Raw genomic sequence first — 24,222 nt, forward strand, 5'->3', positions numbered from 1 at the left:
TAAGAAACTAGAAAAAGAAGCCATTCTGAAACTCAAAGTAAGGAAACGAAGAACATAAAAAAAACATAAGAGCAAAAAAATAATTTTAAAAAATTAATAATACCAAAATTGGGTTCTTTTAAAAGATACAAAAATTGATAAATATCTAGCTAGAAATATTAAATAAAAGAGAAAACACAAATTACTAATACTTAATCTTATAGACATTAAAAGGAAAAGTAAGAGAATATTGTGAACATTGTTTTAGCGATAAGATTTAACATATTAGATGACACAAACCATTTGCTGGCCTTTTGCCTAAGATCAAGTGACAGACACAGACTAACAAAGCATGCTCTACAAATAGATAAAACCTAAAAAGCCACAGAAATTAAATTAATAGCTTAAAATGTTTCTACAAAAAAAATAAAAATCCAAACCCAGGCTTTGCTTCTGAATTCTGCCCAACAGTTAAAAGTTAAAAGTAATTATATAAACTTTACTTCAGGAAAGAGACCAGGAAACAGCAACTCACCTTATGATGACACGATTACCCTGATAGCAAAGCCAAAAAGTTATTACAAGAAAACTAAAGATCAATATCTCTCTCAAATAGAGACACTTAAAACAATATCAAAATATTTGAAAACTGAATTCAGCAACACACAGGGTATGGCAAAAGTAGGTTTACAGTTTTGAGTATACAAAAACAGTTTACTCTTATATTATTAATTATGGTATTATTTTCTGTACGAACAACTGCAAACCTATTTTTGCCCCACCCTATATAAAAGAATAAATACATCATAAGGGTTTGGCCCTGGTCGGTTTGCTCAGTGGATAGAGCGTCAGCCCAGCATAAATGTCCCAGGATCAATCACTGGTCAGGGCAAACAAGAGAAGGAACCATCTGCTTCTCTCTCCTTACTCTCCCCTTTCTCTCCTTCTTTCCCAAATGTAGCCAGTGGCTCGAATGGTATGAGCATCACCCTGGGTGCTGACACTTGGTTGGTCTGAATGAGTCAGCCTCACATGCTAAAAATAGCTTGGTACTTGAGCACTGGCCCCAGACCGAGCTGCCAGGTAGATCCCGGTCAGGGTGCATGCAGGAGTCTGTCTATTTCCCCTCCTCTAAAAAAAAAAAAAGGAAAAAAACGTGGGAAGGTGGGTTGATTGCAAGGTTAGTTGTTTCTTTTAATGCATTTTTACCCATTTAATATATATATATTTTAAAAGAGATAACCATGCTAATAGATGCAAGAGATCCACCTGGTAAAGTTTTACACATTATGATGAAAAACTTCCAGCAAATTAGCAGTAAAAGAGAACTTCTTCAACCTGATTGAGGCCATCTATAAGAAACCTACAGGTAACATCATACTTAATATGTTGCAAGACTGAACACTTGAGCTAAGACTGAAAACTGGCATGAAGGTCTGCTCTCAATAATATTCAATATTGTATTGAAGAGCCTAGTTACTACAACAAAACAAGCAAAATAAAGAAATGTATTGAATTTAGAAAGAAAAAGTAAAAATTTTTTTAAGAAAAAAATTTTCTTTTTAATTTTATTTTTTACAGAGACAGGGAGTGAGTCAGAGATTATCTGTCTTTATTCAGATAATCTGATTGTCTAAGCAAAAAATCCTAATAATTTTAGTCGCACAAAATCACTGCATAACATCACTATGCAAAAATCATCTCCATTTCTTTATGCCAATAAGATACACTAGAAAACAAAATTTTTTAAAGTAAGGGGGAGAGATACAGAAACAGACTCCTGCATGCACCCTGACCGGGATCTACCCGGCAACCCCCACCCGGGCTGATGCTTAAACCAACCAAGCTTTCTTCAGCGCCTGAGGCCAATGCTTGAACCAATCAAACCACTGGCTGCAAGAGGGGAAGAGAGAAAGAAGAAAACAGGGAGAGGAAAGAGAAGCAGATTTTTGCTTCTCATGTGTGCCCTGATGGGGATTGAACTGGGATGTCCACACTGGGCCAAAGCTCTATCCACTGAACTAACTGGCCAGGGCTGAAAATAATATTTAAAAATAGCCTTCATCACAACAGGATCAAAAACAGTTTAACTACTTATTAAATAAATTTAACATAATATAAGACCTGTACAATAAAAATATAAAAAACTGCTGAGAGAAATTAAAGAAGAAAGAACCTTCATGGATTGGATTGCTCAAAGTTGTTAAGATGTCAATTCTCTGCAAATTGACCTAGCGATACAGAGCAGCCTAAAACAAAATATCAGTAGGTCCTTTGGTAAAAATTACAAGCTGATTCTAAAATTTATATGAAAATGCAAACAACAATTTTGATAAAGAAAATTAGAGAACTTAACACTCCCTGATTTCAAGACTCTTTGTAAAGCTATAATAACGAAGACAGTTCTGATATAAAAATAGACATATATTTATATAAATCAATGGAACAAAACAGTTTCAGAAATAGACTGACACATATATAGTCAACTGACTTTTAACAAAGGTGCCAATCTAATTCAATAGGGAAAGGAGAATCTTTGATAAAAGAATTATATCCATAATAAAGAACACTTACCAACTTAGTAAGAGGATGACAACCCAATTGAAAAATGTTCAATAATTTTGAATAGACACTTTACCAAAGAAGATAAAGAAACGGCAAACAGGCATATGAAAAGATGCCCAACATCATTAGTCATTTAGGAAAATGCAAATTATAACCACAAGATACCACTTACACATTCACTATTTATTTTAGAATCGCTAAAATTAAAAACCAACAATACCAGTGTTGACAAGGTCATGAAGCAAATGGAACTTACACGTGGTGGTGGAAATTAAAAATGGTACATCCGCTTTGGAAAACAGTTTGGAAAATTAAAAATGCACATACCATAAGACCAAGCTATCCCACTCCTAGATATTTTTCCTCAAAAGAAAACATGTTAACACAGGGATTTCTAGGAGAATGTTCACAGCAGCTTTTTTGAGAATAGCCACAAACTGGAAACAACCCAAATTTCTATCTTACAGTTGTTGTTTGTCCATACAATGAATTACTATTCAGATATCAAAAGGAATGAACTGCTGATAGATGAAAAACACATGGATGGATCTCAAAACCATTCTGCTACATGAAGGAAGCCAAACAAAGACTATAAATGATATGGTTCCATTTATATGAAATTTCAGAAAAGGCAAAGCAGCACCATTTGCATAGATCTGCAAAGCAGACTGGTGGTTAGCAGGAGTGAGAGGTGATGACTGACTACAAAAAGTCACAAGGGAACCTTCTGGGGCAATGTAATTGTGATGGTAGTAAATACTGAACACATTCAAAGCCCATCAAATGGTAGATTTAGATTTTATAAAATTTTAAGTTAAAACTCAATAAACTAAAGAGAAATAAGGCTGTTATTCTTTTAATTTTGGTATGGGAAAGCCATGTCAATATAAAAAACAATCCCTGTGGACTTAACTACTTCACTACATTATATAAACTAGTGAGCTTCATTATCATATTTTTAAAAAGTTAAACTTAGATTTAAAAAAAATTTTTTTAACAGCCTGACCAGGCATTGGCACAGTGGATAGAGCATCGGCCCGGGACACTGAGGACCCAGGTTCGAAGCTCCGAGGTTGCCGGTTTGCGTGTGGGATCACAGACATGGTTGCTGGCTTGGCTGGAGCCCCCTGATCAAGGCACATATGAGAAAGCAATCAATGAATAACTAAGATGCCACAACTATGAGTTGATTCTTCTTATCTCTCTCCCTTCCTGTTTGTCCCTGTCAGTCCTTCTCTTTCACTAAAAAAAATGAAATAAAAAAATCTGTAACAGAGGTTTATAAAAAGCTTTTTAAACAAAACTAAACCCTAAATTTAGAAACAAAATAAAAGGTCCCTGCTGAAAGCAATATAAAGTACAAGATATGATTCTTGACTTTAAGAAACAAAAATATCTTGACCTGTGGTGGTGCTAGTAGATGAAACGTTGACCTGGAATGCTGAGGTCACTGGTTCGAGGCCCTGGCCTTACCTGGTCAAGGCACAGAATGAGAAGCACCTACACTAGTTGATGCTTCCTTTCTCTCTCTCTCTCTCTAAAGATCAATCAATAAAATCTAAAGAGGAAAGGAGGGAGGGATGGAGGGAGAGAGAAGGAGAGAGGGAAAGAGGGAAGGAGGAAGGAAGGGAAGGGGAAGGGGAAGGGGAAGGGGTAGGAAGGTGAAGGGGAAGGGGTAGGAAGGGGAAGGGGAAGGGGTAGGAAGGGGAAGGGGAAGGGGAAGGGGAAGGGGAAGGGGAAGGGGAAAGGGAAGGAAAAGGGGAAGGGGAAGGGGAAAGGGAAGGAAAAGGGGAAGGGGTAGGAAGGGGAAGGGGAAGGGGGAGGGGGAGGGGGACAAAAAAAGACAAAAGCGCACACACACAAAACCCCATGAGGTTGTAAAACAATGTATATGGAAGTCCCTGGTTCTGGCGTATACAGAGTTTTGTTAATTGCAGGAACTCATCAACACACAATGAAGGAAAAAAAAGAATAGAAAAATTAAGCTGCTACTTACTCTTCGTCTGGGCTGGGGGAAGCCATCTCTGTGTCGCCGCCTTGTTCGGGAACGTGCCTGGATTCCCTGCCCTTTATTCAATGGGTCAAAGGATTCTATAAAAATCAGCAGAAAGTGTAATGTAAGATAACTCAAAAACTTAGAGACTAAGATTGAGAAAGAAAATTCCAGATAATAATCACTCTATTATTTTGTTTTGATAACCTAAGAATTTTACTTAATATAATTAAGAGAAATAAAGGATATTGCATTTAAATTAAAGAGTTCATTCACAAATAAAGAAAACCTCCTTTATGGTTCCTATGGCAAAGCTTAAGAGAAACCAACAAAACAAATTAACTACTTATAAGAATATGGTACAAATTAACACCTCCAAAAGCAGTGACCATTTGTACCCTAAGTTACAGTCCTTCGTAATTAAGTATTTATATGCATAGAAAGATAAAAAGAAATCCTGCTAAGACAAACATCTGTCTAAATTGCATTTAATAGGTAAATGTACCTGTTCCAATTTACATAAAAATTCAACTCAAGAGCAAACCTATAGAAACCATCTTGTTTGTAGCCCAGGGACTGCCTTATTATCACACATTAGAACTGCTTCATAATGTCAACTGAGAGTTGTATCAATCTTCTAAAATGAAGGACATCCAGTGGACAGGTTATGCCAAACAAACCTGATGGGAAATCTGCTTCCAAATCCTGTTCAGTTTCCCCCTTTGAGAACTGCTTCAATTCGGAATCCGCCTCTTGCACAGCATTTGACTTTAAGGCATAATGATTCAACTCTTCCTCCCAGCTATGTGGAGTAGACACTGCCTCTGATTCAAGATCACCACTGTATGTGCTTCCTTGGTCTGAAATAGACAGAAAACACAGCCTCAACACAAGAGAGACTCCTTGACATGGCCAGAAAACTTCCTGAAACCCCTAAAAAACAAAAACAGATATGGCTGCTGGACAAATGCCTAAGTACATTTAAGAATGAAGTAAGCTGTTTATTACAAGTCTTACAGACCCGGGATCAAAGCCTTGGTATACATTTTAAAGCATTACCTTAATTCTTAAAACCAATACTTGAGGCAGCCTTTATTATTCTTATTACAAATTAGCACACAATCATAAACATCCAGTGCCCCTACAAATAGCTAAAGTTGCAAATATTTAATTCAAGGACGCTAATACTTGATGTGTTTGTATTACTTACAGAGGACAGTGTGTACTTCTAAGATCTAAAATATATTTAACAATCACAAACCTTTTTCAAATATCTTGGTGTCTAGAAAGAGCTCCTGTTCAGAAGTTTGGGATCCTAAAGAAAAAAAAAAAGCACATAATAAAACAATTTATATGTATACACAAAGCAAGCTGCATCAGATATAAAATGAATGTGCTACATACATGAATTTCACAAGGGAATTGTAAGTAAATAGCCTTCATATGCAGAAAGAATGTTTCATTAATAAAGGAGGCATTAGCAGTAAATACAGTTAAGACAAAGTATAACTTACAACAGTGGTGGTTACATTTCTAGGTAGCAGTATAAAAAAAGTCATGGCAAGAGACATCTTTATTTTGAATTTTGCACACATTTGCTACCTGAAATTGTTTTTCCCATGATAGATACACACACACACACACACTTATTTAGACTGACAAATATATTTTAAATTGTTTTCTACCTCATAAAATATAGTATGCTTTAGCACTATGTTGGAAAGCCAATAGACTTCGAACGTAAGTTACACGAGCAACCTACATATGGAACTAAACAGAACACAGTTCCATAAATTATAAACTACTTTAAAAGTAAGAAGCTTAAGGTTTTAAGCTATTAAACAACTTTTTAAAAAACCCAGAAAAATCGCTTCTTTTCTTGAAATCAAAGATAAGTTAGCTGGATCCTTTCAACTGAAATTCATTTTTCCCTCCTATATGTTTTTAAACTATTTGATTTTACTTATACTACAGTGATTATAACTATCTGTCTTGAAGCTTAGTTTTTAAAGTTTTTCTGACTCAGTTGTCGGTAAGGCAAAAATCACAGTATTTGTACAAAAGAAGCACTTGATAAACATTCACTATTAATGTGAATGTAGAGGCCTATTTAAAATGAGATTTATCATCAGCAATTGTTTGAACTTATAAACTAAATATAGTATCAGAAAGTTAGGCCTTGGCTGGTGGTACAGTAGTTAGGAGTGTCATCCCACAGCACAGGGGTCGCCAGCTAAAGCTCTGGTTAGGGCTTGATCCCAGCAGTGCCAGTTCAAGCCCCGATCAGGGCACATATGAGAAGCAATCAACGGCACAACTAAGTGGAATGAGTTGATGTCTCTCTCTCCCCTCTCCCCAGAAAAAGAAAAACATATATATTATCAGAGAGTTAGACGGTCAAGCATAGGAACAATATTCTAATATATTACAATCCACATATAAATGGATCAGAATTACGATACTATATACTAAAGAGCAAAATAAGACTAGAAACACTGGAATAATAAGTGTTTTACCCATCACTCAAAACATATACTATATATAATGTAAAAACTTACTGGCAACACAACAGAAAAGTTGACAATAGTTTTTCAAATGCTACAGTGCTCAAAAAATCATCTAGCATTTATTATGCAAAATCAAATCCCAGTATTTACTTTTGTTAAGACTGTCACTGAAAAAAAGAAAAAACTGTCAGAAAAGAGTAATTTCTTGGCTTGTCAGTGATATGTGAAAAGGTCTTTGTGAAAATTCATTGTTGTATTTCAACTATCTTTAACACCATTTTCTCTCTCTTCTTATCTTAATATCTCTTCTTATCTTTATATCTTTTCTTATAACCAAAAGTCAAGAAGCAGCTTATTAAGGCTAGAAAACTTCAGGAATATATATTGCTGAGTTCTGATAAATATATATCATTTGCTTTGGAGTCAGACAGACCGACTCAATTCAACTTCTGACCCACTCACCTCCTGATTGCATAACCTGGGCAAAGATTACGGTATATCCTATTTTCCAAATAAGGAACCTGAAGTAAACTATAACCCAGGGGTCCCCAAACTTTTTACACAGGCCGGGCCAGTTCACTGTCCCTCAGACCATTGGAGGGCCAGACTATAAAAAAACTATGAACAAATCTTTATGCACACTGCACATATCTTATTTTAAAGTAAGAAAACAAAATGGGAACAAATACAATATTTAAAATAAAGAACAAGTAAATTTAAATCAACACGCTGACCAGTATTTCAATGGGAACTATGCTCCTGTCACTGACCACCAATGAAAGAGGTGCCCCTTCTGGAAGTGCAGCAGGGGCCGGATAAATGGCCTCAGGGAGCTGCATGTGGCCCGCGGGGGCCGTAGTTTGGGGACCCCTGCTATAATCCCTAATAGGGTTGTTGTGATGATTAAATAGGCAATGCACACAAGGTATCTGGGACAATGCCTAGAATATGATAAGCAAATAAGTGTTAACTATTGTTGTTATTATTCTACACTCATAGAATGGGATTTATCTATAGGTTACTTTGTACCAAATAGTTTTCCATCTTTTAAAAAACATGCTGGTTATTACACAACAGGAATTCTCACCTGGGGATCACAGCTTTGAATAAAGAAATAAAATTTAAAAATGATCATGAAACTTGGATTTATAGGTTATTCTGAAATCATTAACATTAAAAACTATATTAAATATCAGTGCTTATTAGTTTCCTTCATTAAAAAGACAGAGCTATCAGAGATATCAACAAGTTTAACAAACCCATAGACTTGGTATTTTAAACACAATAAAGTGTTTAGAAACACTCTGACTGCCCGATACTTAAAATTACTTGAGTTACCTGAAAATTTGTAGGGGTGTTTTTTCTTTCTTTACTTTAAATTTATACCAACCTCCCTGGGATAGAGTCTTCTCCTTCTCTTCATCTTCTGCAATCATCTCTGCCATCTCAAGGAGATCAGCTTCAAATGGATGTGAAGAAAGCTTTTCCTTAATGTCTTCAATACTCTCGGTGGCTTTATCTTCGTTATCCTCTGAGGACGGAACAAGCATTGGGACAGGAATCTGAAAGACAAAGGACGGACTGAGGAGTCTCATGGGAGATTCATCATCAAAAGTATTATTTGTGAGACTATTTAAGTACTGAATGATAAATAAATCTAAGATATTTCTATTGCTAATAATTAATAGTCTTGCTAGGCCTTGGACAGATAACTCAGTTGGTTAGAGCATCATTCCAAAATGCCAAAGTTACAGGTTCAATCTCTGGCCAGGGCATAATCAACAACCAATGAATACATAACTAAGTCAAACATCAACAACAACAAAGATATCAGTGTTTCTCTTCCTAAAAATCAATAAAAAGTTTTAAAAAATAAAAGTCATACTAGTTTATTTTTATAAGAAGACAGCTGTTTAAATAAAGATTCGTAAGAGCTTTTCTGCAAACTAAACAAAATGCATCTCTGAATTCCCCAAAATGATACTTATTTGACACTTCTTTGTTCTCCTTTTGATTATATTCCTTCCTTGCTTGACATTTTTACACAATGTTTTCATTAAGACTTCTGTACTGAGAAAAAATATATTTGGAAAAAAAAACCCTATACATTTTTCTTCAATAAAAAAGAATCATGTATATCAGTGTTTTTCAACTGCTGGTCTGTGAAAAAGTTAAGAACCCTCATGTTGTATAAGGATTACAGACCCAATGATCTTAGTCAAATTCGCTTTGCTCAAGGGTGACTTCTGCCCTAGCGGTCTTGACTATTTTCACTGCTCTCCAAGTGTAAAAAGGGTGAAAACCACTAATGTAAATCACGGTATTCATCTTTTTACCTTTCTGGAACCTAGTGTTCTAACACACACACACATTTCTGATATTTTCTAAATGAGTGATCTTACTATGTATGAAATGTTATTAAAAAAAAGTCATGGCCCTGGCCGGTTGGCTCAGTGGTAGACCGTCGGCCTGGCGTGCAGGAGTCCTGGGTTTGATTCCTGGCCAGGGCACACAGGAGAGGCACCCATCTGCTTCTCCACCCCTTCCCCTCTCCTTCCTCTCTCTCTCTTCCCCTCCTGCAGCAAGGCTCCATTGGAGCAGAGATGGCCCGGGCTCTGGGGATGGCTCCTTGGCCTCTGCCCCGGGCACTAGAGTGGCTCTGGTCGCAGCGGGGCAGTGCCGGGGGGGGGGGGGGGGGCAGAGCGTCACCCCCTGGTGGGCAGAGCATCGCCCCTGGTGGGCGTGCCGGGTGGATCCCGGTCGGGCGCATGAAGGAGTCTGTCTGACTGTCTCTCCCCGTTTCCAGCTTCAGAAAAATACAAAAAAAAAAAAAAAGTCATGGCCCTGGCCGGTTGGCTCAGTGGTAGAGCGTCGGCCTGGTGTGCAGGAGTCCCGGGTTCGATTCCCGGCCAGGGCACATAGGAGAAGCGCCCATCTGCTTCTCCACCCCTCCCCCTCTCCTTCCTCTCTGTCTCTCTCTTCCCCTCCCGCAGCCGAGGCTCTACTGGAGCAAAGTTGGCCCGGGCGCTGAGGATGGCTCTATGGCAGGGGTCCCCAAACTTTTTACACAGGGGGCCAGTTCATTGTCCCTCAAACCGTTAGAGGGCTGGACTATAAAAATAAAACTATGAATAAATCCCTATGCACACTGCACATATCTTATTTTAAAGTAAAAAAAAAAAAAAAACGAGAACAAATACAATATTTAAAATAAAGACCAAGTAAATTTAAATCAACAAACTGACCAGTATTTCAATAGGAACTAGGCTCCTCTCACTGACCACCAATGAAAGAGGTGCCCATTCCAGAAGTGCGGCGGGGGCCAGATAGATGGCCTCAGGGGGCCGTATGTGGCCCGCGGGCCATAGTTTGGGGACCCCTGCTCTATGGCCTCTGCTTCAGGCGCTAGAATGGCTCTGGATGCAACAGAGCAACGCCCCAGATGGGGAGAGCATTGCTCCCCGGTGGGCGTGCTGGGTGGATCCTGGTCGAGCGCATGCGAGAGTCTGTCTGACTGCCTCCCCGTTTCCAACTTCAGAAAAATACAAAAAAAAAAAGTCACATCATAGCCTTCTCTCAGAATACAGGGTACAAACAGAAGCAGTTCTTTATAAACACCATATTAAGTAATATAATAATATGATAATAGCCAACCAGAGTCAGACGTATTTTACCAACAAGTAAAAAGTTTTTCTCCTGACCAGTGGTGGCACAGTGGATGAAGTGTTAACCTAGGACACTACTGAGTTCTCAGGTTCAAAACCCTGAAGTCACCAGCTTGAGCCTGGGATCATCAACATGATCCTGAGGTCGCTGGCTTGAGCCCAGTGTTTGATGGCTTGAAGCTCAAGGTTGCTGGCTTGAGCCCTAGGCTGCTGGCTTAAGCAAAGGGTCACTGGCACAGCTGGAGCCCCCAGGCAAGGCACATGTGAGAAAGCAATCAATGAACAACTAACAACTAAAGTCACGCAACCCTCTCTTAAAAAAAAAAAAAAAAGAGAGAGAAAGTTTTTCATGAAAGTGTAAAATTTTACTTCAGGACTCTTGTGTACTAAATTTATCTGCCTCTACATGATTACTCACTGGAACTGGAAGTCCAAACGGGACTGGTGTATACTGAGTAAACAGGTGAAGAGGTATGGGCACAAACACTGGTACAGGAACCGGCACCACTACGATCTGGGGCAGGCTGAGCGTGTCGTCTAATGACAAAATCACAAAACAGAGTTAGAAACAATATTTTAATAAAAAACATTTTTTAAAAAGCATACAGAGATTTGTAGTTCAAAAAGTGTAATCTATTACATTAAAAAAGAGAAGTAAATGAAGCAGCAAAGAAAGGTTTGGCTACAGCACTAAAAAAAGTGGGCAAGCCTGACCAGGCAGTGGCGCAGTGGATAGAGCGTCAGACTGGGATGCGGAAGGACCCAGGTTCGAGACCTCGAGGTCTCCAGCTTGAGCGTGGGTTCATCTGGTTTGAGCAAAGGCTCACCGGCTTGGACCCAAGGTCACTGGCTCGAGCAAGGGGTTACTCGGTCTGCTGAAGGCCCCCGATCAAGGCACATATGAGAAAGCAATCAATGAACAACTAAGGTGTCGCAAAGCACAACGAAAAGCTAATGAATGGTGCTTCTCATCTCTCCATTCCTGTCTGTCTGTCCCTGTCTATCCCTCTCTCTGACTCTCTCTCTGTCTCTGCTAAAAAAAAAAAAAAGTGGGCAACACAATGATTATTGATATGAGAATAAAAATGATAAAAGATATAACCTGGACGAATGAAGGAAAGAACTGGAACAGTGATCTTAGATGAGGGGTATGGAAAGCTGTTAACATGAAGAAGTAGGTTATGTTAAAGAGCAGACAGAGCAGGCAGAAGGGCCATTTTTGTGAAGCTAAAACATATCTAGTAGATAGTGGGGAGCTACTACAGATCCTTTAACAGAGTAATGTGATGTAAATAGCATTTAAAAAGGTTAATTTGGCTGCCATCCTAGCACAGAATAAAACTATATAAGGTGCACCTGACCAGCTGGTGGTGCAGTGGATAGAGCATCATCAGACTAGGGAGTGGAGGGCCCAGGTTCAAAACCCCGAGGTCGCAGCTTGAGTGCGGGCTCATCCAGCTTGAGCAAGGGTCGCTGGCTTGAGCGTGGAATCATAGACATGGCCCAAAGGTCGCTGGCTTGAGCCCAAGGTCAATGGCTTGAGCAAGGAGTCACTCACTCTGCTGTAGACCCCCACCCCCTGGTCAAGGCACATATGAGAAAGCAACTAAGGTGCCACAACGAATAATTGATGCTTCTCATCTCTCTCCCTTCCTGTCTGGATGTCCCTATCTGTCCTGTCCCCCTCTCTGATTCTGTCTCTGTCAAAACAAAAAGTATATAAAGTACAAAAGTAGGAGGTAATTACAATATGTAGAGCTAATTATGAAGAGGGCCTAGAATAGGGTGATTATGATACCTACACAAAAAAGAATATGTATAGCTGACACGCTAAGGTGTTAAAAAAGATAGAACATAGAAACTAACTTAAATATAAGTAAAGAAAAAGTGGGAAAGATAGGATTCACTCCATCCTATGTGTATCTACAGAGTCCTATGTGTCAGAAAAACATAGTGCTAGATAGTCCTAGACAGCTCTAAAATTATTAATGTAGGAGAAAGGTAATGCTAGTCACAAAAAGTGAAAAGCTTACAGTATGACTAGAGTTAGAGGTAGGAAATAATACAGTATCAATTTTCTTTTATTTTTTTATTTTTATTTTATTTTATTTATTCATTTTAGAGAGGAGAGAGAGAGAGAGAGGAGAGAGAGACAGGGGGGAGGAGCTGGAAGCATCAACTCCCATATGTGCCTGACCAGGCAAGCCCAGGGTTTCGAACCGGCGACCTCAGCATTTCCAGGTCGACGCTTTATCCACTGCGCCACCACAGGTCAGGCCTACAGTATCAATTTTATCATAGTACAGTGGATGTAAAAAAAAGTTACCAGAATAGAGATGTCTGATAATCAAACAACATGAAACAAAATAAGTCACTTGATGCAATACAAATAGAGAATAAGTCACTTACAGCCTTGCCATCCAAGTGGTATGGACAAGTAGCACTGACATTACCCAGGAGCTTGTGAGAAATGTAAAGCCTTAGAACCTACTGAATCTGAATCTACATAATAAAATCCCCAAGTAATTCATAGGTATATTAATGTTTGAGAAACACTGGCCTATAGGATAACCTTCCACATCTAGGAATCTAGGATTCCTTTCTAGTTTAAAATTTCTGGGGCTTGTATTTGGCAGCAAGAGGAGTTCCACAAACCCATTCTCTAGAGAAATAAGCAAAGCTGGTGAAAACTTAAAAACAACCATTTATATTATTTGGAAATTGTCCTTTGCCTTATGGACAGCAAATGAAAAAACAGTGATTCAGGAAAATCTACTAAACTGCAATAAGAACAATGGGAGTCTATGACAGTTGACTCACCATCTGCTTCATATCCCCAGCTCAGCAGTTCAAGTGACAAGCTACACTGGCTTCTCTTCTGTCAGCTCCCAATCAAAGATTGAAGTATCTCACCAGGAGGGGCAGGTCACCAACCCCTCCAACTACAAGTTCACTGGTCAGTACGGACAACAGGCTAGGGCTCCCTTCCTCTACCAGCTTCCTCCCACAGGATCAAAGCCCTACTACAGCCCTGGCCGGTTGGCTCAGTGGTAGAGCGTCGGCCTGGCGTGCAGAAGTCCCGGGTTCGATTCCCGGCCAGGGCACACAGGAGAAGCACCCATCTGCTTCTCCACCCCTCCCCCTCTCCTTCCTCTCTGTCTCTCTCTTCCCCTCCCGCAGCCGAGGCTCCATTAGAGCATCGCCCCCTGGTGGGCATGCCGGGTGGATCCTGGTCGGGCGCATGCGGGAGTCTGACTGTCTCTCCCCGTTTCTGGCTTCAGAAAAATACAAAAAAAAAAAAAAAAAAAAGCCCTCCTACAGAAATGGCAGGCTAAGAATGGTGGGGTCCAAATCACCCTCACCCCTCACTTGTACAACAGAGATTCCATGTCAGAAGAGGCAGCTGAGAGATCAGAGTCTAGCACCCCACCCAGCACTCAGAGAAGTGGCTCAGAGATTATGCCTGGGGGAGAGTAAATTCGTAAAAAAAAGAAGCCCTGAAGCTTTCCACAAAGAAATTGACTCTATTTAAAACAAATCAAAAACTTCAAACCTAAGGGTAAAAGAACAGTTCCTCTTAATTAAGACCCTGTCCATATAATTCCAAAGTCTATACTTAGTCCATATTACACTATCATTAATAAGGAAATTAAATGAAGTGTTCATAGTATGGTATGATCAATTAACTACCCACTCTTTGCTATAACTTGTTAAATCTCAGATGGTGAAAATATCTAACTTATAATGTATATAAGCAACCAAGCACATTACCCAGGAAAAATACACAATTAATATAGGCAGATCCCACATTCCTTTCCCTTAGAAAATTAAAAGAAGAAAGTGCAAGAAACATACCTGTCTGGCATTCTTTGTTTTGGGTATGTGGTTTGCAGGAGGTGGCTTTAGTCTGTGTGATGGGTTTGCACAATAAAGCTTTATTCTTCAAAATTCTTGGAGGCTGGGAAGGTGGCAGTTTCAGAGCATCTGTTTGTGTACTTGCCTAGTTAAAAACAAAAATCAAAAGAAATTAAAAATAAATCAAAGAAACCAAAAACATTTTCAAAAGCTTATTATTAGTTATAGAAATTATATTTTAAAGAAATATTATATTGAAATTACATGGAAGACACAGAACATAAATATTCAATTAAATATTTAAGGAATACAGTATTCTTGAAATTGCAATATTTTGATAAGATATCAATTAGAAATATATCTAATTACCATTTCTGTTTACCAAAAAAAATGCTATTTCTATTTTAAGTCATTGGTGATAAAGAACAAAGTTGGCTAAGTTTAGAATGAGAACTGTTTCTTCCTGACTAAGTTTTAGATGCATTAGTTTCAAGAAAACTAGAAATAACAATCAGTTATAATCAATTCAGTGACCTGAAAAAAAGGTCATACAAATGTTATCCCAGAGACCAGGAAACACTTTAGAAATGCCATTGTGTTAGTCAGAAGTTATTCTCATTATGTATTTTTTCTTATTTTAAGAGAAAAAGCAAAATAAATAAATAAAGAAAGAAAGAAAAATTGGGTGAAAAAGAGGAATGCTTATCTACAGCATAATCTGTACTGGGTAGAAAACAAACTACATTTTATAAATTATCACACTTACAATCTGACTATATTACAAATGCCTCAAAAACTTGTATGCGCCTGAGTGGAGGAGGGTACAGGGGTAATAGATGGTAATGGAGGGAGATTTGAGTTAGGGTGGTAAATAATTTTATAAACCAATGTCACTCTAATAGACAATAAAAAAATACCTTTTATGCTTGAATTCTATACAATTAACTAAATCTACAATTAAAAAAAACTTCAGTAACTACGTAGATAGCAAGCATTCAAAAAAAATTAAAGTATATAAAATTAATTAAGCAACTAGAAAATGCTGATCCTGAACAAAGATAAATGAGGCCATGAAATTTATTTATATAATAAAGAAGAAAGTAGCTCAGATATATTCACATGACATAAAAATGGAAAACCAGTGGTAATACCAATAAAAATAAAACTTACATCCCCAATGATTTTTGCTGTTACTGTTGGAACTGCACCTGATATAAATTAAAAAATATATTTAGGATCTTATACAATTAGCATAAATTAAAAGCTGATTATTGGGCAATAAACCTAAAGTCTCTCATATTAAAAACATGTATTATCTTAGTTTATTTCAAGAAAAGACTAGCATTTAAAGTATAGTATGACGAAAAAAGACATGGGAATTATGAAAACACTAATGCCCTAGCAGCCCACAGTGAGCCACCACTCTTAACATGGATGCATCAAATGTAAGAAAATGATTGATGGTAAAAAAATATATATAGAAAACTACTAGAATGACCTCAAAAAGGTTCGATAAATGCTTTCAAATGAAGTCATACCTTGTAACACGCTGTTAGAATTCACTGTGGGCTGAGCAGCAGGAGCACTTGCTAATGAGACTACATTTGCTATAACTGGAGTTGAATCTTTTCTTAGCGATGGGGGCCCTGCTGAAGCAGCTGACACCATGGAAATACTTGCTGATTAAAATAAACAAAAATTTTAAAACCTCTTGTAATTTATATGCACATACATAAAAGCCACCATCTCAAGGAGGTTAAACAATGCTAAGTTTAAGTAAATTCTGTTGAAGCAGAGTCACTTCAGGTCTGAGTTGTTGTTTTTTAATTTAGTGAAAATTAAAAGTATTCTGTGTACTTTATCTTGCAGTACTATGCAGAGAATATATTTAGGAGGTCATGAGACTTAAACTGTACATCCTTTTTACAGTGTCAAATCCTTTTGTAAGGGAGTCAAGGTGTATATATCCAATTACAACACATTAATTGCCGTTCTTTCCCATAAAGTCCTTAAAGAGTTTATTTAATTCAATATGCTCAGAGAAAAGTAAAAAAAATCCAAAACAAAACTCAGGTGATTAAACAAAAAAGGGACTTAAATGTTAATGTCACAGCAATAGAATGAAATTTGTTTCATGACATTACTGACAATTATTTTAATGTTCCCAATCTGTATAAGTACATAGTTAGTCCACCACACTAACCAAAGACTAAATTTTGATTTAAATTTAATTTTACCTGCATTATTTTGTGAAGGTGGGTCACACATACTTTGCTGATTACAGAACATCAAAATACAAAGCAGGTTACAAAAATGTTTCATTTCTCCTCGCCATTTCAAAGACTCGCAGAGTTTACCCTGTCGCTTACAACCATCACATTTGGCCATCTGTAAAAGAAACAGAAGATAGTGAAGGAGTAAGAAACAAATTATCTGTGGTCTGATAGAATATAATAAGGATACATATTACAAGTAAAAAAATTAACTTAGAAAATAAGTCACAAAAATGAAAATTAAGTATCCTAAAATGATACTTATCTATCAATGATTTTATACTAAAAATTAAAGTAGTATTATATAGAAATGCCAATAAACAGTAATAAATATAATGAAATAAGACCCATTTTCCTCAAAGATTTCAGAAGATAAATTCATTTTAGCTAAGTAATAAACAAACAATTATAATCTTAAATATTTTAATGTCTTTTAAAAAATTTATTTATTGACTTTAGAGAGAGGGGAAGGGAAGGAGAGAGAAACACTGATCAGTTGCTTCACCCATTCATGTATTCATTGGGTGATTCCTGTGTGTGCCTTGACCAGGGATCACACCCACGACCTTGGCATATCAAGATGATGCACCAACCAACTGAGCTACTTGGTTAGGGCCTTATTTTAAAGTCTTAAGATTGTTATGTTTTCTCCAAGAAACTTAAAAACAAAAAATATATAATTTCAAGGACATAAAAGTCTTCCAAAATCTCATTTTAATCCTGGAAGAGAATATAATACATTTAATCTTAAAAGTTTAAATAATTAAATTGTCCTTCATACTTCAATAAAGAATTTAAAAAGGGAATAATTTATGCTCTAACTTAAAAACCCACGGACGTGAATTACATTTACCTGATAGAACAGAACTGTATATTTGGACATGCATTCTTCACAACAGAACTCTTCCATCTTCCCCCCCAAATTATTCTTTACTAATTTGGGAGATGTCTGTAAACAATAACTGCACATTTTACAGTGACTTCCCCAAAGTTTTGCCAAGTCATGTTTATAAAGCAATTTGCAACCTAAAAATAGAACCAGAAAAGATAAAATTAACATCAGGAAGAAATACTAAGTATCTTCATCTTTAATTTAAATATCCTACAACCAAGTTTCCTCACCAAACCTGAGTCCTCACCAAACCTGAGTCCTCACCAATTCAATCAAGGGATCAATAGAGGACTGATACTATCACTTACAAAATATCATAGTATATCACATATAGTAAAAATCTATTTGTTTAATGAAACTTGTTTTATTTGGTTATGTGATATCACAATGTAAAATATATTTCCTTTTTTGTGTTGGGTTCAAAAGGTTTGAAATCCACTAGTCTAGTAGGCTAATCTTGTGCAGTTCTTTTTTTTGAAGATTTATTTATTGATTTTTAGAGAGTGAGGAAGGAAGGGAGAAAAAGGGAGACAGGGAGGAAGAAAGAAAAAGGAAGGAAGAAGGAGGGAAAGAGAAAGAAGGAGGGAGGGAGAGGAAGAGAGAGAAAAAGCAAGAAGCATCAACTCATAGTTGCTTCAATTAAATTGTTCACTGATTGATTGTGGTATGTGCCTTGACCATTGCAAGTCTGGGATTTTGAACATCTCAGTGTTGCAGGTCAATGCTCTATCCACTGCACCACCACAGGTCAGGTTCTTATGCAGTTTTAGAATAAAACAAAACATGCTAAACATATAAGACAGTCATTTAAATAAAGAAGAAAATCTACCTCATACTGATGTGCAAAATCAGATTACTTATATTCAGAAACATAATGGCTGTTCAAAACAATAAAAGTAGAATCTTAGGTTGCTCTAAGTTTAAGAAGCTCCCTTTAGAAGCTCTAGTACTAAAAAAAATCCCTGTCAACCTAATATCATTAAATGTTTTTTCACATTACTGTCACCTTCTGCAATATACTTTGAGGATCGTTTCCTTCATTTTAACATTTATATAATATGAAGGGTTAGATCAGAAAAGGTCGAACCAAGCATAAACCAAACAAAAGGTTTTGTGTATTATACACAGAGGATAAAATAGTAACAACTTAAATCATCAAGTACTTTTATTTTTTTTTAAAGGTTTTTTTTTTAACTTTTTTTTTATTTATTTATTCATTTTAGAGAGGGGAGAGAGAGAGAGAGAGAGAGAGAGAGAGAGAGGAGAGGGGGAGGAGCTGGAAGCATCAACTCCCATATGTGCCTTGACCAGGCAAGCCCAGGGTTTCGAACCGGCGACCTCAGCATATCCAGGTCGACGCTTTATCCACTGCGCCACCACAGGCCAGGCTCAAGTACTTTTAAAACCACCAACATACTCAGTAGTAAGATAACCTTCTGTCTTTACCTTCACTACAGAATGACTTGTCAGCACCTGAGAATCTCACAGTTTCCTTTACAATTTTCTCAATTTTACAATATTCACACATTGCCATTACGTGGTTTATTTTCTTATATTCATCAGAACAATTCTTGCCACAGAACTGAAACATTTTCCCCTGCAAAGAAATAATCATTAAATACTAATTAAACATTTGCTTTATATTTTGGAAATCTTTATCCTTCTTACTCAGAATAAATAGTGTAATTTTGAGAGATAAAAAGCCCAAAACAATTTTATAGATAGGCCAGTTTATTCTCAAACACTTGATCATAATCCTATACTTTACCTTATAGTCAAGAAGTTCTGGTTTTGTACCAAAAAGACGGTTACAGTGCTGACACTTAAGTTTTATAACACTTCGTGCAAACCCAACATGTTGAGATTGAGCAGCAAGACGCTGGAGACCAGCTGCAGCAGAGCTATTGATGGAGGTGGGAGAAACAGCAGAAGTGCTGCTTCCTCCTGCTGACACCGTTGAACCTCTAGGGATGCTTACGATTACTTGGCCCTGAGACAAGGGCACTACTGAAGAATTCATTCCTGTCGGTTTGTTAAATAAATTCTGGAGGGAGAAAAAAAAAAAGATCAAACACGAAAGTACTGACTGCAAGCATACCAAACACAGCTACAGGCACTTCACATACATTTGTGAACAAAAATCCCTGACTTTGAACAGCTTAAACTTTAATGGAGGGAGTGTCATTTATAACCAAAAAATAATATAATTTAAGTGATAATCTTAAAAAATAATATTCTTAGGGGTATGCAACATAATTTAATGACAAAATAACCTAGACATGTTTTCTTTGAATATATGTACCCTGATTTATTAATGTCATCCCATTACCATTAATAAAAATTTATTTAAAAAATAATAATAAAGAACAGTAAATTAAAAAAAAATAATATTCTTCCCATAGATAATAAAGGTGATAATAGTACCATTTAATTTTATAGAAGGCAGTTACGTGGCATGCCCCAAATATAGGATGAACCAAAAAAACCCCAAGTTTCATAGGACTGAAATAGAAATTATAGTGATCCAGGCATAAGCAAACAGCTAACAATTGCACATTACTATAGAAGGCGACTCGCTACCTGGAGACGACAAAGATCCCTGAAGCCGTACCTGGAAAGCTACCACACAACTGTAGCTGCAGAAGTTGCGTATACTTCCATCAGACATGGCTAGGTGATACTGAGGGATTGCTGAAGTTTTACAACTGTTACACTGAACTTGTACACCTTAGCAAATCAAAATAAAAACTAATGAGTAATATATATATATATATATAAATATACACAAATGTATGAGAAGATAAATAAGTACTATACAAGATACAAACAATCAAGGGACAGGTCTAGTTGTAGGAACTGAAACTAAATCACATTACATATAGAAAGTAACTACCGTATTTTTCACTCCATAAGACGCACCCCCCCAAAGTGGAGGGGAAAATACCCATGCATCTTATAGAGCAAAAAATACGGCATCTTATTAAATATTTTAACACACCATTTGGTTCAGAATAATTTTTCCTTATTTTCCTCCTTAAACCCATAGGTGTGTCTTATGGTTAGGTGCATCTTATGCAGTGAAAAATACAGTAACTTAACATTAAAAATATTTCTTTAAGCCTGATCAGGCGGTGGTACAGTGGACAGAGCGTCGGACTGCGATGCAGAGAACCTAGGTTTGAGACCCCGAGATCGCTGGCTTGAGCAAGGGGTCGCTCACTCTGCTGTAGCCCCCCAGTCAAGGCATATTTGATAAAGCAATTAATGAACAACTAAGGTGCCACAATGAAGAATTGATGCTTCTCATCTCTTGCCCTTCCGTCTGTCCCTATCTGTCCCTCTATCTCTGTCATCAAAAAAAAAAAAAAGAATATAAAAATATTTCTTTTAAAGTTGTCAGTCTATCCAGAAAATCTAAGACTAGTAAATCTTATAATAAATCAGGTGTGGATAAAGAAAATGTATTAAAGAAGCCATAGGAAATTCTTTGGGCAAGGATGAATGCACTAATAAGCAAGCAAATAAACATAAAATAAGTAATCAGGTGATGTTTTACAACACAGATCTGAATACTCTGAATTTGCCTTAAAAGTCAACCATATTTGGATAAAAATCTGTACTCTAAAAACAAAGCAATAACCATTTTTTAAATGGTTATATTTATATAGTTTACAAAACCAGTATTACCTGCAGAAGTAACCATTTTCACTCTGTAAGCAGATAAGCAATTAACAGAACAGAAAAGCTCTGTCTTTCCCAAGCTATTGGTGTTTTCAATCATCTCTGCTGAAGACCTCAATGATTTGCAAAGTGCACATGGTGTGATTTTGGCTGATTTCTATTAAGAAAATAAAATAACATTCATTTTTACCAAATTACAAGTAAAAGCTTAACTCTTTAAAATGTTTATACTAAACACTGTTGCTTTCAAACTTTTATGATTACAATACTCAGTAACAAATAAACTTTATAAAGAGGCCCAGTGCAAACATATTCCTAAGATTTTGTATTATTTTATATAATGTGTCACGTCCTATACATACTAGGTGCTTTCTCATTCTTACTTCATACACACCTAAAAACACCTCAGTGATATAGGCTGAATGATACTCTATTTATAAGCAAGTAAATGGATTCAAGGAGTTTTACTGCTTTCCCCAAAGTAAAATTCTATTTAAATAGAAAGTCTGGGAATCAAACCAAGATTTGATTTACTTCTAATCTAAGTTCTTTATTTTACAGGTGTTGGCTAAATATGAAGTAATAAAATAATTTAAAATTAAGACATTTCAACCTATTGCTCCTTCTCCTGTGGAATATGCACCATCTTTCAATTGACTGACTCCAAGTAACTTTTTGTACTTCATACAATACCAAAAAAACATTTGGACAAAGATAAAACACATGACGATAGCAATTGGGTGTTTCTCCCATGAGAGCAAAAACAAGTTGCTCCTAAAAGAAGCTAAGCCTTTTAAATGAGTTTGTATATTAATCAGAAATAAATGGAACCACTGTAAAATGTTTAAAATTCTAGAATCACTGCAAAGTTTTAAGAACAATTTAAATAAATTTCTCAATTAACATCATTAAATTCACAAATTTGGTTGACTGTAGAAAAATTCACTATTTTTAAGAAAAAAAATGATCAGCAAAAGCATTGAAACAGGAAGCCAATGTAAAATTTTAAATGTAAAAAGTTCTTACAATTACTGTGGGTTTCTCAATTTTAAAATCTATTTTTTGATCAAAATTCACTAACAAAAAATAAATTGAGGCCCTGGCCGGTTGGCTCAGTGGTAGAGCGTCGGCCTAGCGTGTGGAGGACCCGGGTTCGATTCCCGGCCAGGGCACACAGGAGAAGCGCCCATTTGCTTCTCCATCCCTCCGCCGCGCTTTCCTCTCTGTCTCTCTCTTCCCCTCCCGCAGCCAAGGCTCCATTGGAGCAAAGATGGCCCGGGCGCTGGGGATGGCTCTGTGGCCTCTGCCTCAGGCGCTAGAGTGGCTCTGGTCACAACATGGCGACACCCAGGATGGGCAGAGCATTGCCCCCTGGTGGGCAGAACGTCGCCCCTGGTGGGCGTGCCGGGTGGATCCCGGTCGGGCGCATGCGGGAGTCTGTCTGACTGTCTCTCCCTGTTTCCAGCTTCAGAAAAATGGAAAAGAAAAAAATAATAATAAATTGAGTACAAAACTGCATTAGACATTTGTCATCCAAGATATCCAATTAAAAAAAAAAAAAGATATCCAATTTACCCTCTAGAAACCTCAACTTACAAGCAACTGTAAACCTACTTTTGCTCACCACTGAGCAAAAGTTAATTTTACTTACAAAATTCTTTTTATAAAGTTTTTAACAGATATTCATTCAACTACTATTTACATGTAAAAATACTAATTAACTTAATAATTAGAACTTAATATTTTTGTGACTTTTTCATAAGTAATTTCCATCAAAAATTTAGAGGCCCCTGAAGTTAACAAAATCATAATTAAATATGGTCATGTACCTGCTTATATGCTGTGACACACGCTGAACTACAAAACTTCTTAGACTGTCCCTCTATCTGAAGCATGTGGCACTGTCCAGAGCCACTGTAACAGTAACCCCCACAGTTCTCACAACAGTTCATGGTGAGGTTGTTAGCAGAGCGAAATTTAGAGAAGCAGGCATCACTGCAAAGTTTATGCACCACATTTTGGTAATTCACTTCATGTCGAATCTAGAAATTAAAAAATAACATACAAACAAGCAGAAACCATCAAAAGCTGCTCTTTATCGCTTCTTGGCCCTTAGACTAAGACCAAGTGTGAAAGTTGTTTTTTAAGCACAAACATTACACTCCTCCTCCCCCAAATAAAGGAAAAAGACAACTTACAACAGCATTCTTCTGACACATGCTGCATTTGGTTGAAATGCTATTCGTATTTATGGTAACAACAGGTTTTCTTTTCAGTTCATATGTTGACAAACATGACTGGCTGCAAAAATCTTTACTAACGGTGGTATTTTCAAACTGGGCACTGATTACATCCTTTGGATTTAAAATGTCTCTAAAAGTGATAAAGATAAATAAGCCACAGTATAATTCATATTTCTCCTTTTTGTGAGCTAAATAAAACAAAATAGAGGTAATTACAATATAAGAAAAGTTCAATGATATTTAAACCAGAAAACCTGGGTTTTCTTGGATAAACTGATAAAGTGCTTTTTTCTGTTCTATAAAATGGACATAATACAGACTTAACTTCAAAGAACTGTTAAGAAAATTAGTATACTATGTTTCCAGATTAAAAAGGATATATACATCAGTTATCATTCAATGATCTCTAGTAGGTAAAATTACATAAAATTTTTCATTTTCTTTAGCCTCTTCTGTATTTTCAAAATATTCTTTAAAACTAATTTACTTGAAAAATTTGAGGCCCTGGCCGGTTGGCTCAGCAATAGAGCATTGGTCCAGCGTGTGGAAGTCCCGGGTTCGATTCCTGA

At 36.9% G+C, this 24,222-nt stretch overlaps 1 protein-coding gene across 6 annotated transcripts in view; it reads right to left on the minus strand.

Moving 5' to 3' along the window:
* ZMYM4 (zinc finger MYM-type containing 4) overlaps positions 1–24,222 on the minus strand; it is a 176,312-nt gene that overhangs the window by 17,486 nt on the left and 134,604 nt on the right. For 5 of the 6 annotated variants that reach the window (XM_066269693.1, XM_066269692.1, XM_066269698.1 and 2 more), the window contains 16 exons: positions 23,609–23,783; positions 23,240–23,452; positions 21,417–21,567; positions 20,341–20,456; positions 19,498–19,773; positions 19,176–19,326; positions 17,691–17,863; positions 16,802–16,952; positions 16,103–16,243; positions 15,735–15,772; positions 14,565–14,709; positions 11,128–11,246; positions 8,435–8,606; positions 5,799–5,852; positions 5,218–5,397; positions 4,541–4,635 (listed from right to left, as the gene is read on the minus strand). In XM_066269693.1, coding sequence (XP_066125790.1) covers positions 4,541–4,635; positions 5,218–5,397; positions 5,799–5,852; positions 8,435–8,606; positions 11,128–11,246; positions 14,565–14,709; positions 15,735–15,772; positions 16,103–16,243; positions 16,802–16,952; positions 17,691–17,863; positions 19,176–19,326; positions 19,498–19,773; positions 20,341–20,456; positions 21,417–21,567; positions 23,240–23,452; positions 23,609–23,783 — 2,350 coding nt within the window. The remainder of the gene's footprint in view (positions 1–4,540; positions 4,636–5,217; positions 5,398–5,798; positions 5,853–8,434; positions 8,607–11,127; positions 11,247–14,564; positions 14,710–15,734; positions 15,773–16,102; positions 16,244–16,801; positions 16,953–17,690; positions 17,864–19,175; positions 19,327–19,497; positions 19,774–20,340; positions 20,457–21,416; positions 21,568–23,239; positions 23,453–23,608; positions 23,784–24,222) is intronic. The other variant, XM_066269695.1, reaches the window with a different exon arrangement.

The sequence above is a fragment of the Saccopteryx bilineata genome, chromosome 3 (assembly GCF_036850765.1).
Source record: "Saccopteryx bilineata isolate mSacBil1 chromosome 3, mSacBil1_pri_phased_curated, whole genome shotgun sequence".
NCBI classification, from domain to species: Eukaryota; Metazoa; Chordata; class Mammalia; order Chiroptera; family Emballonuridae; genus Saccopteryx; species Saccopteryx bilineata.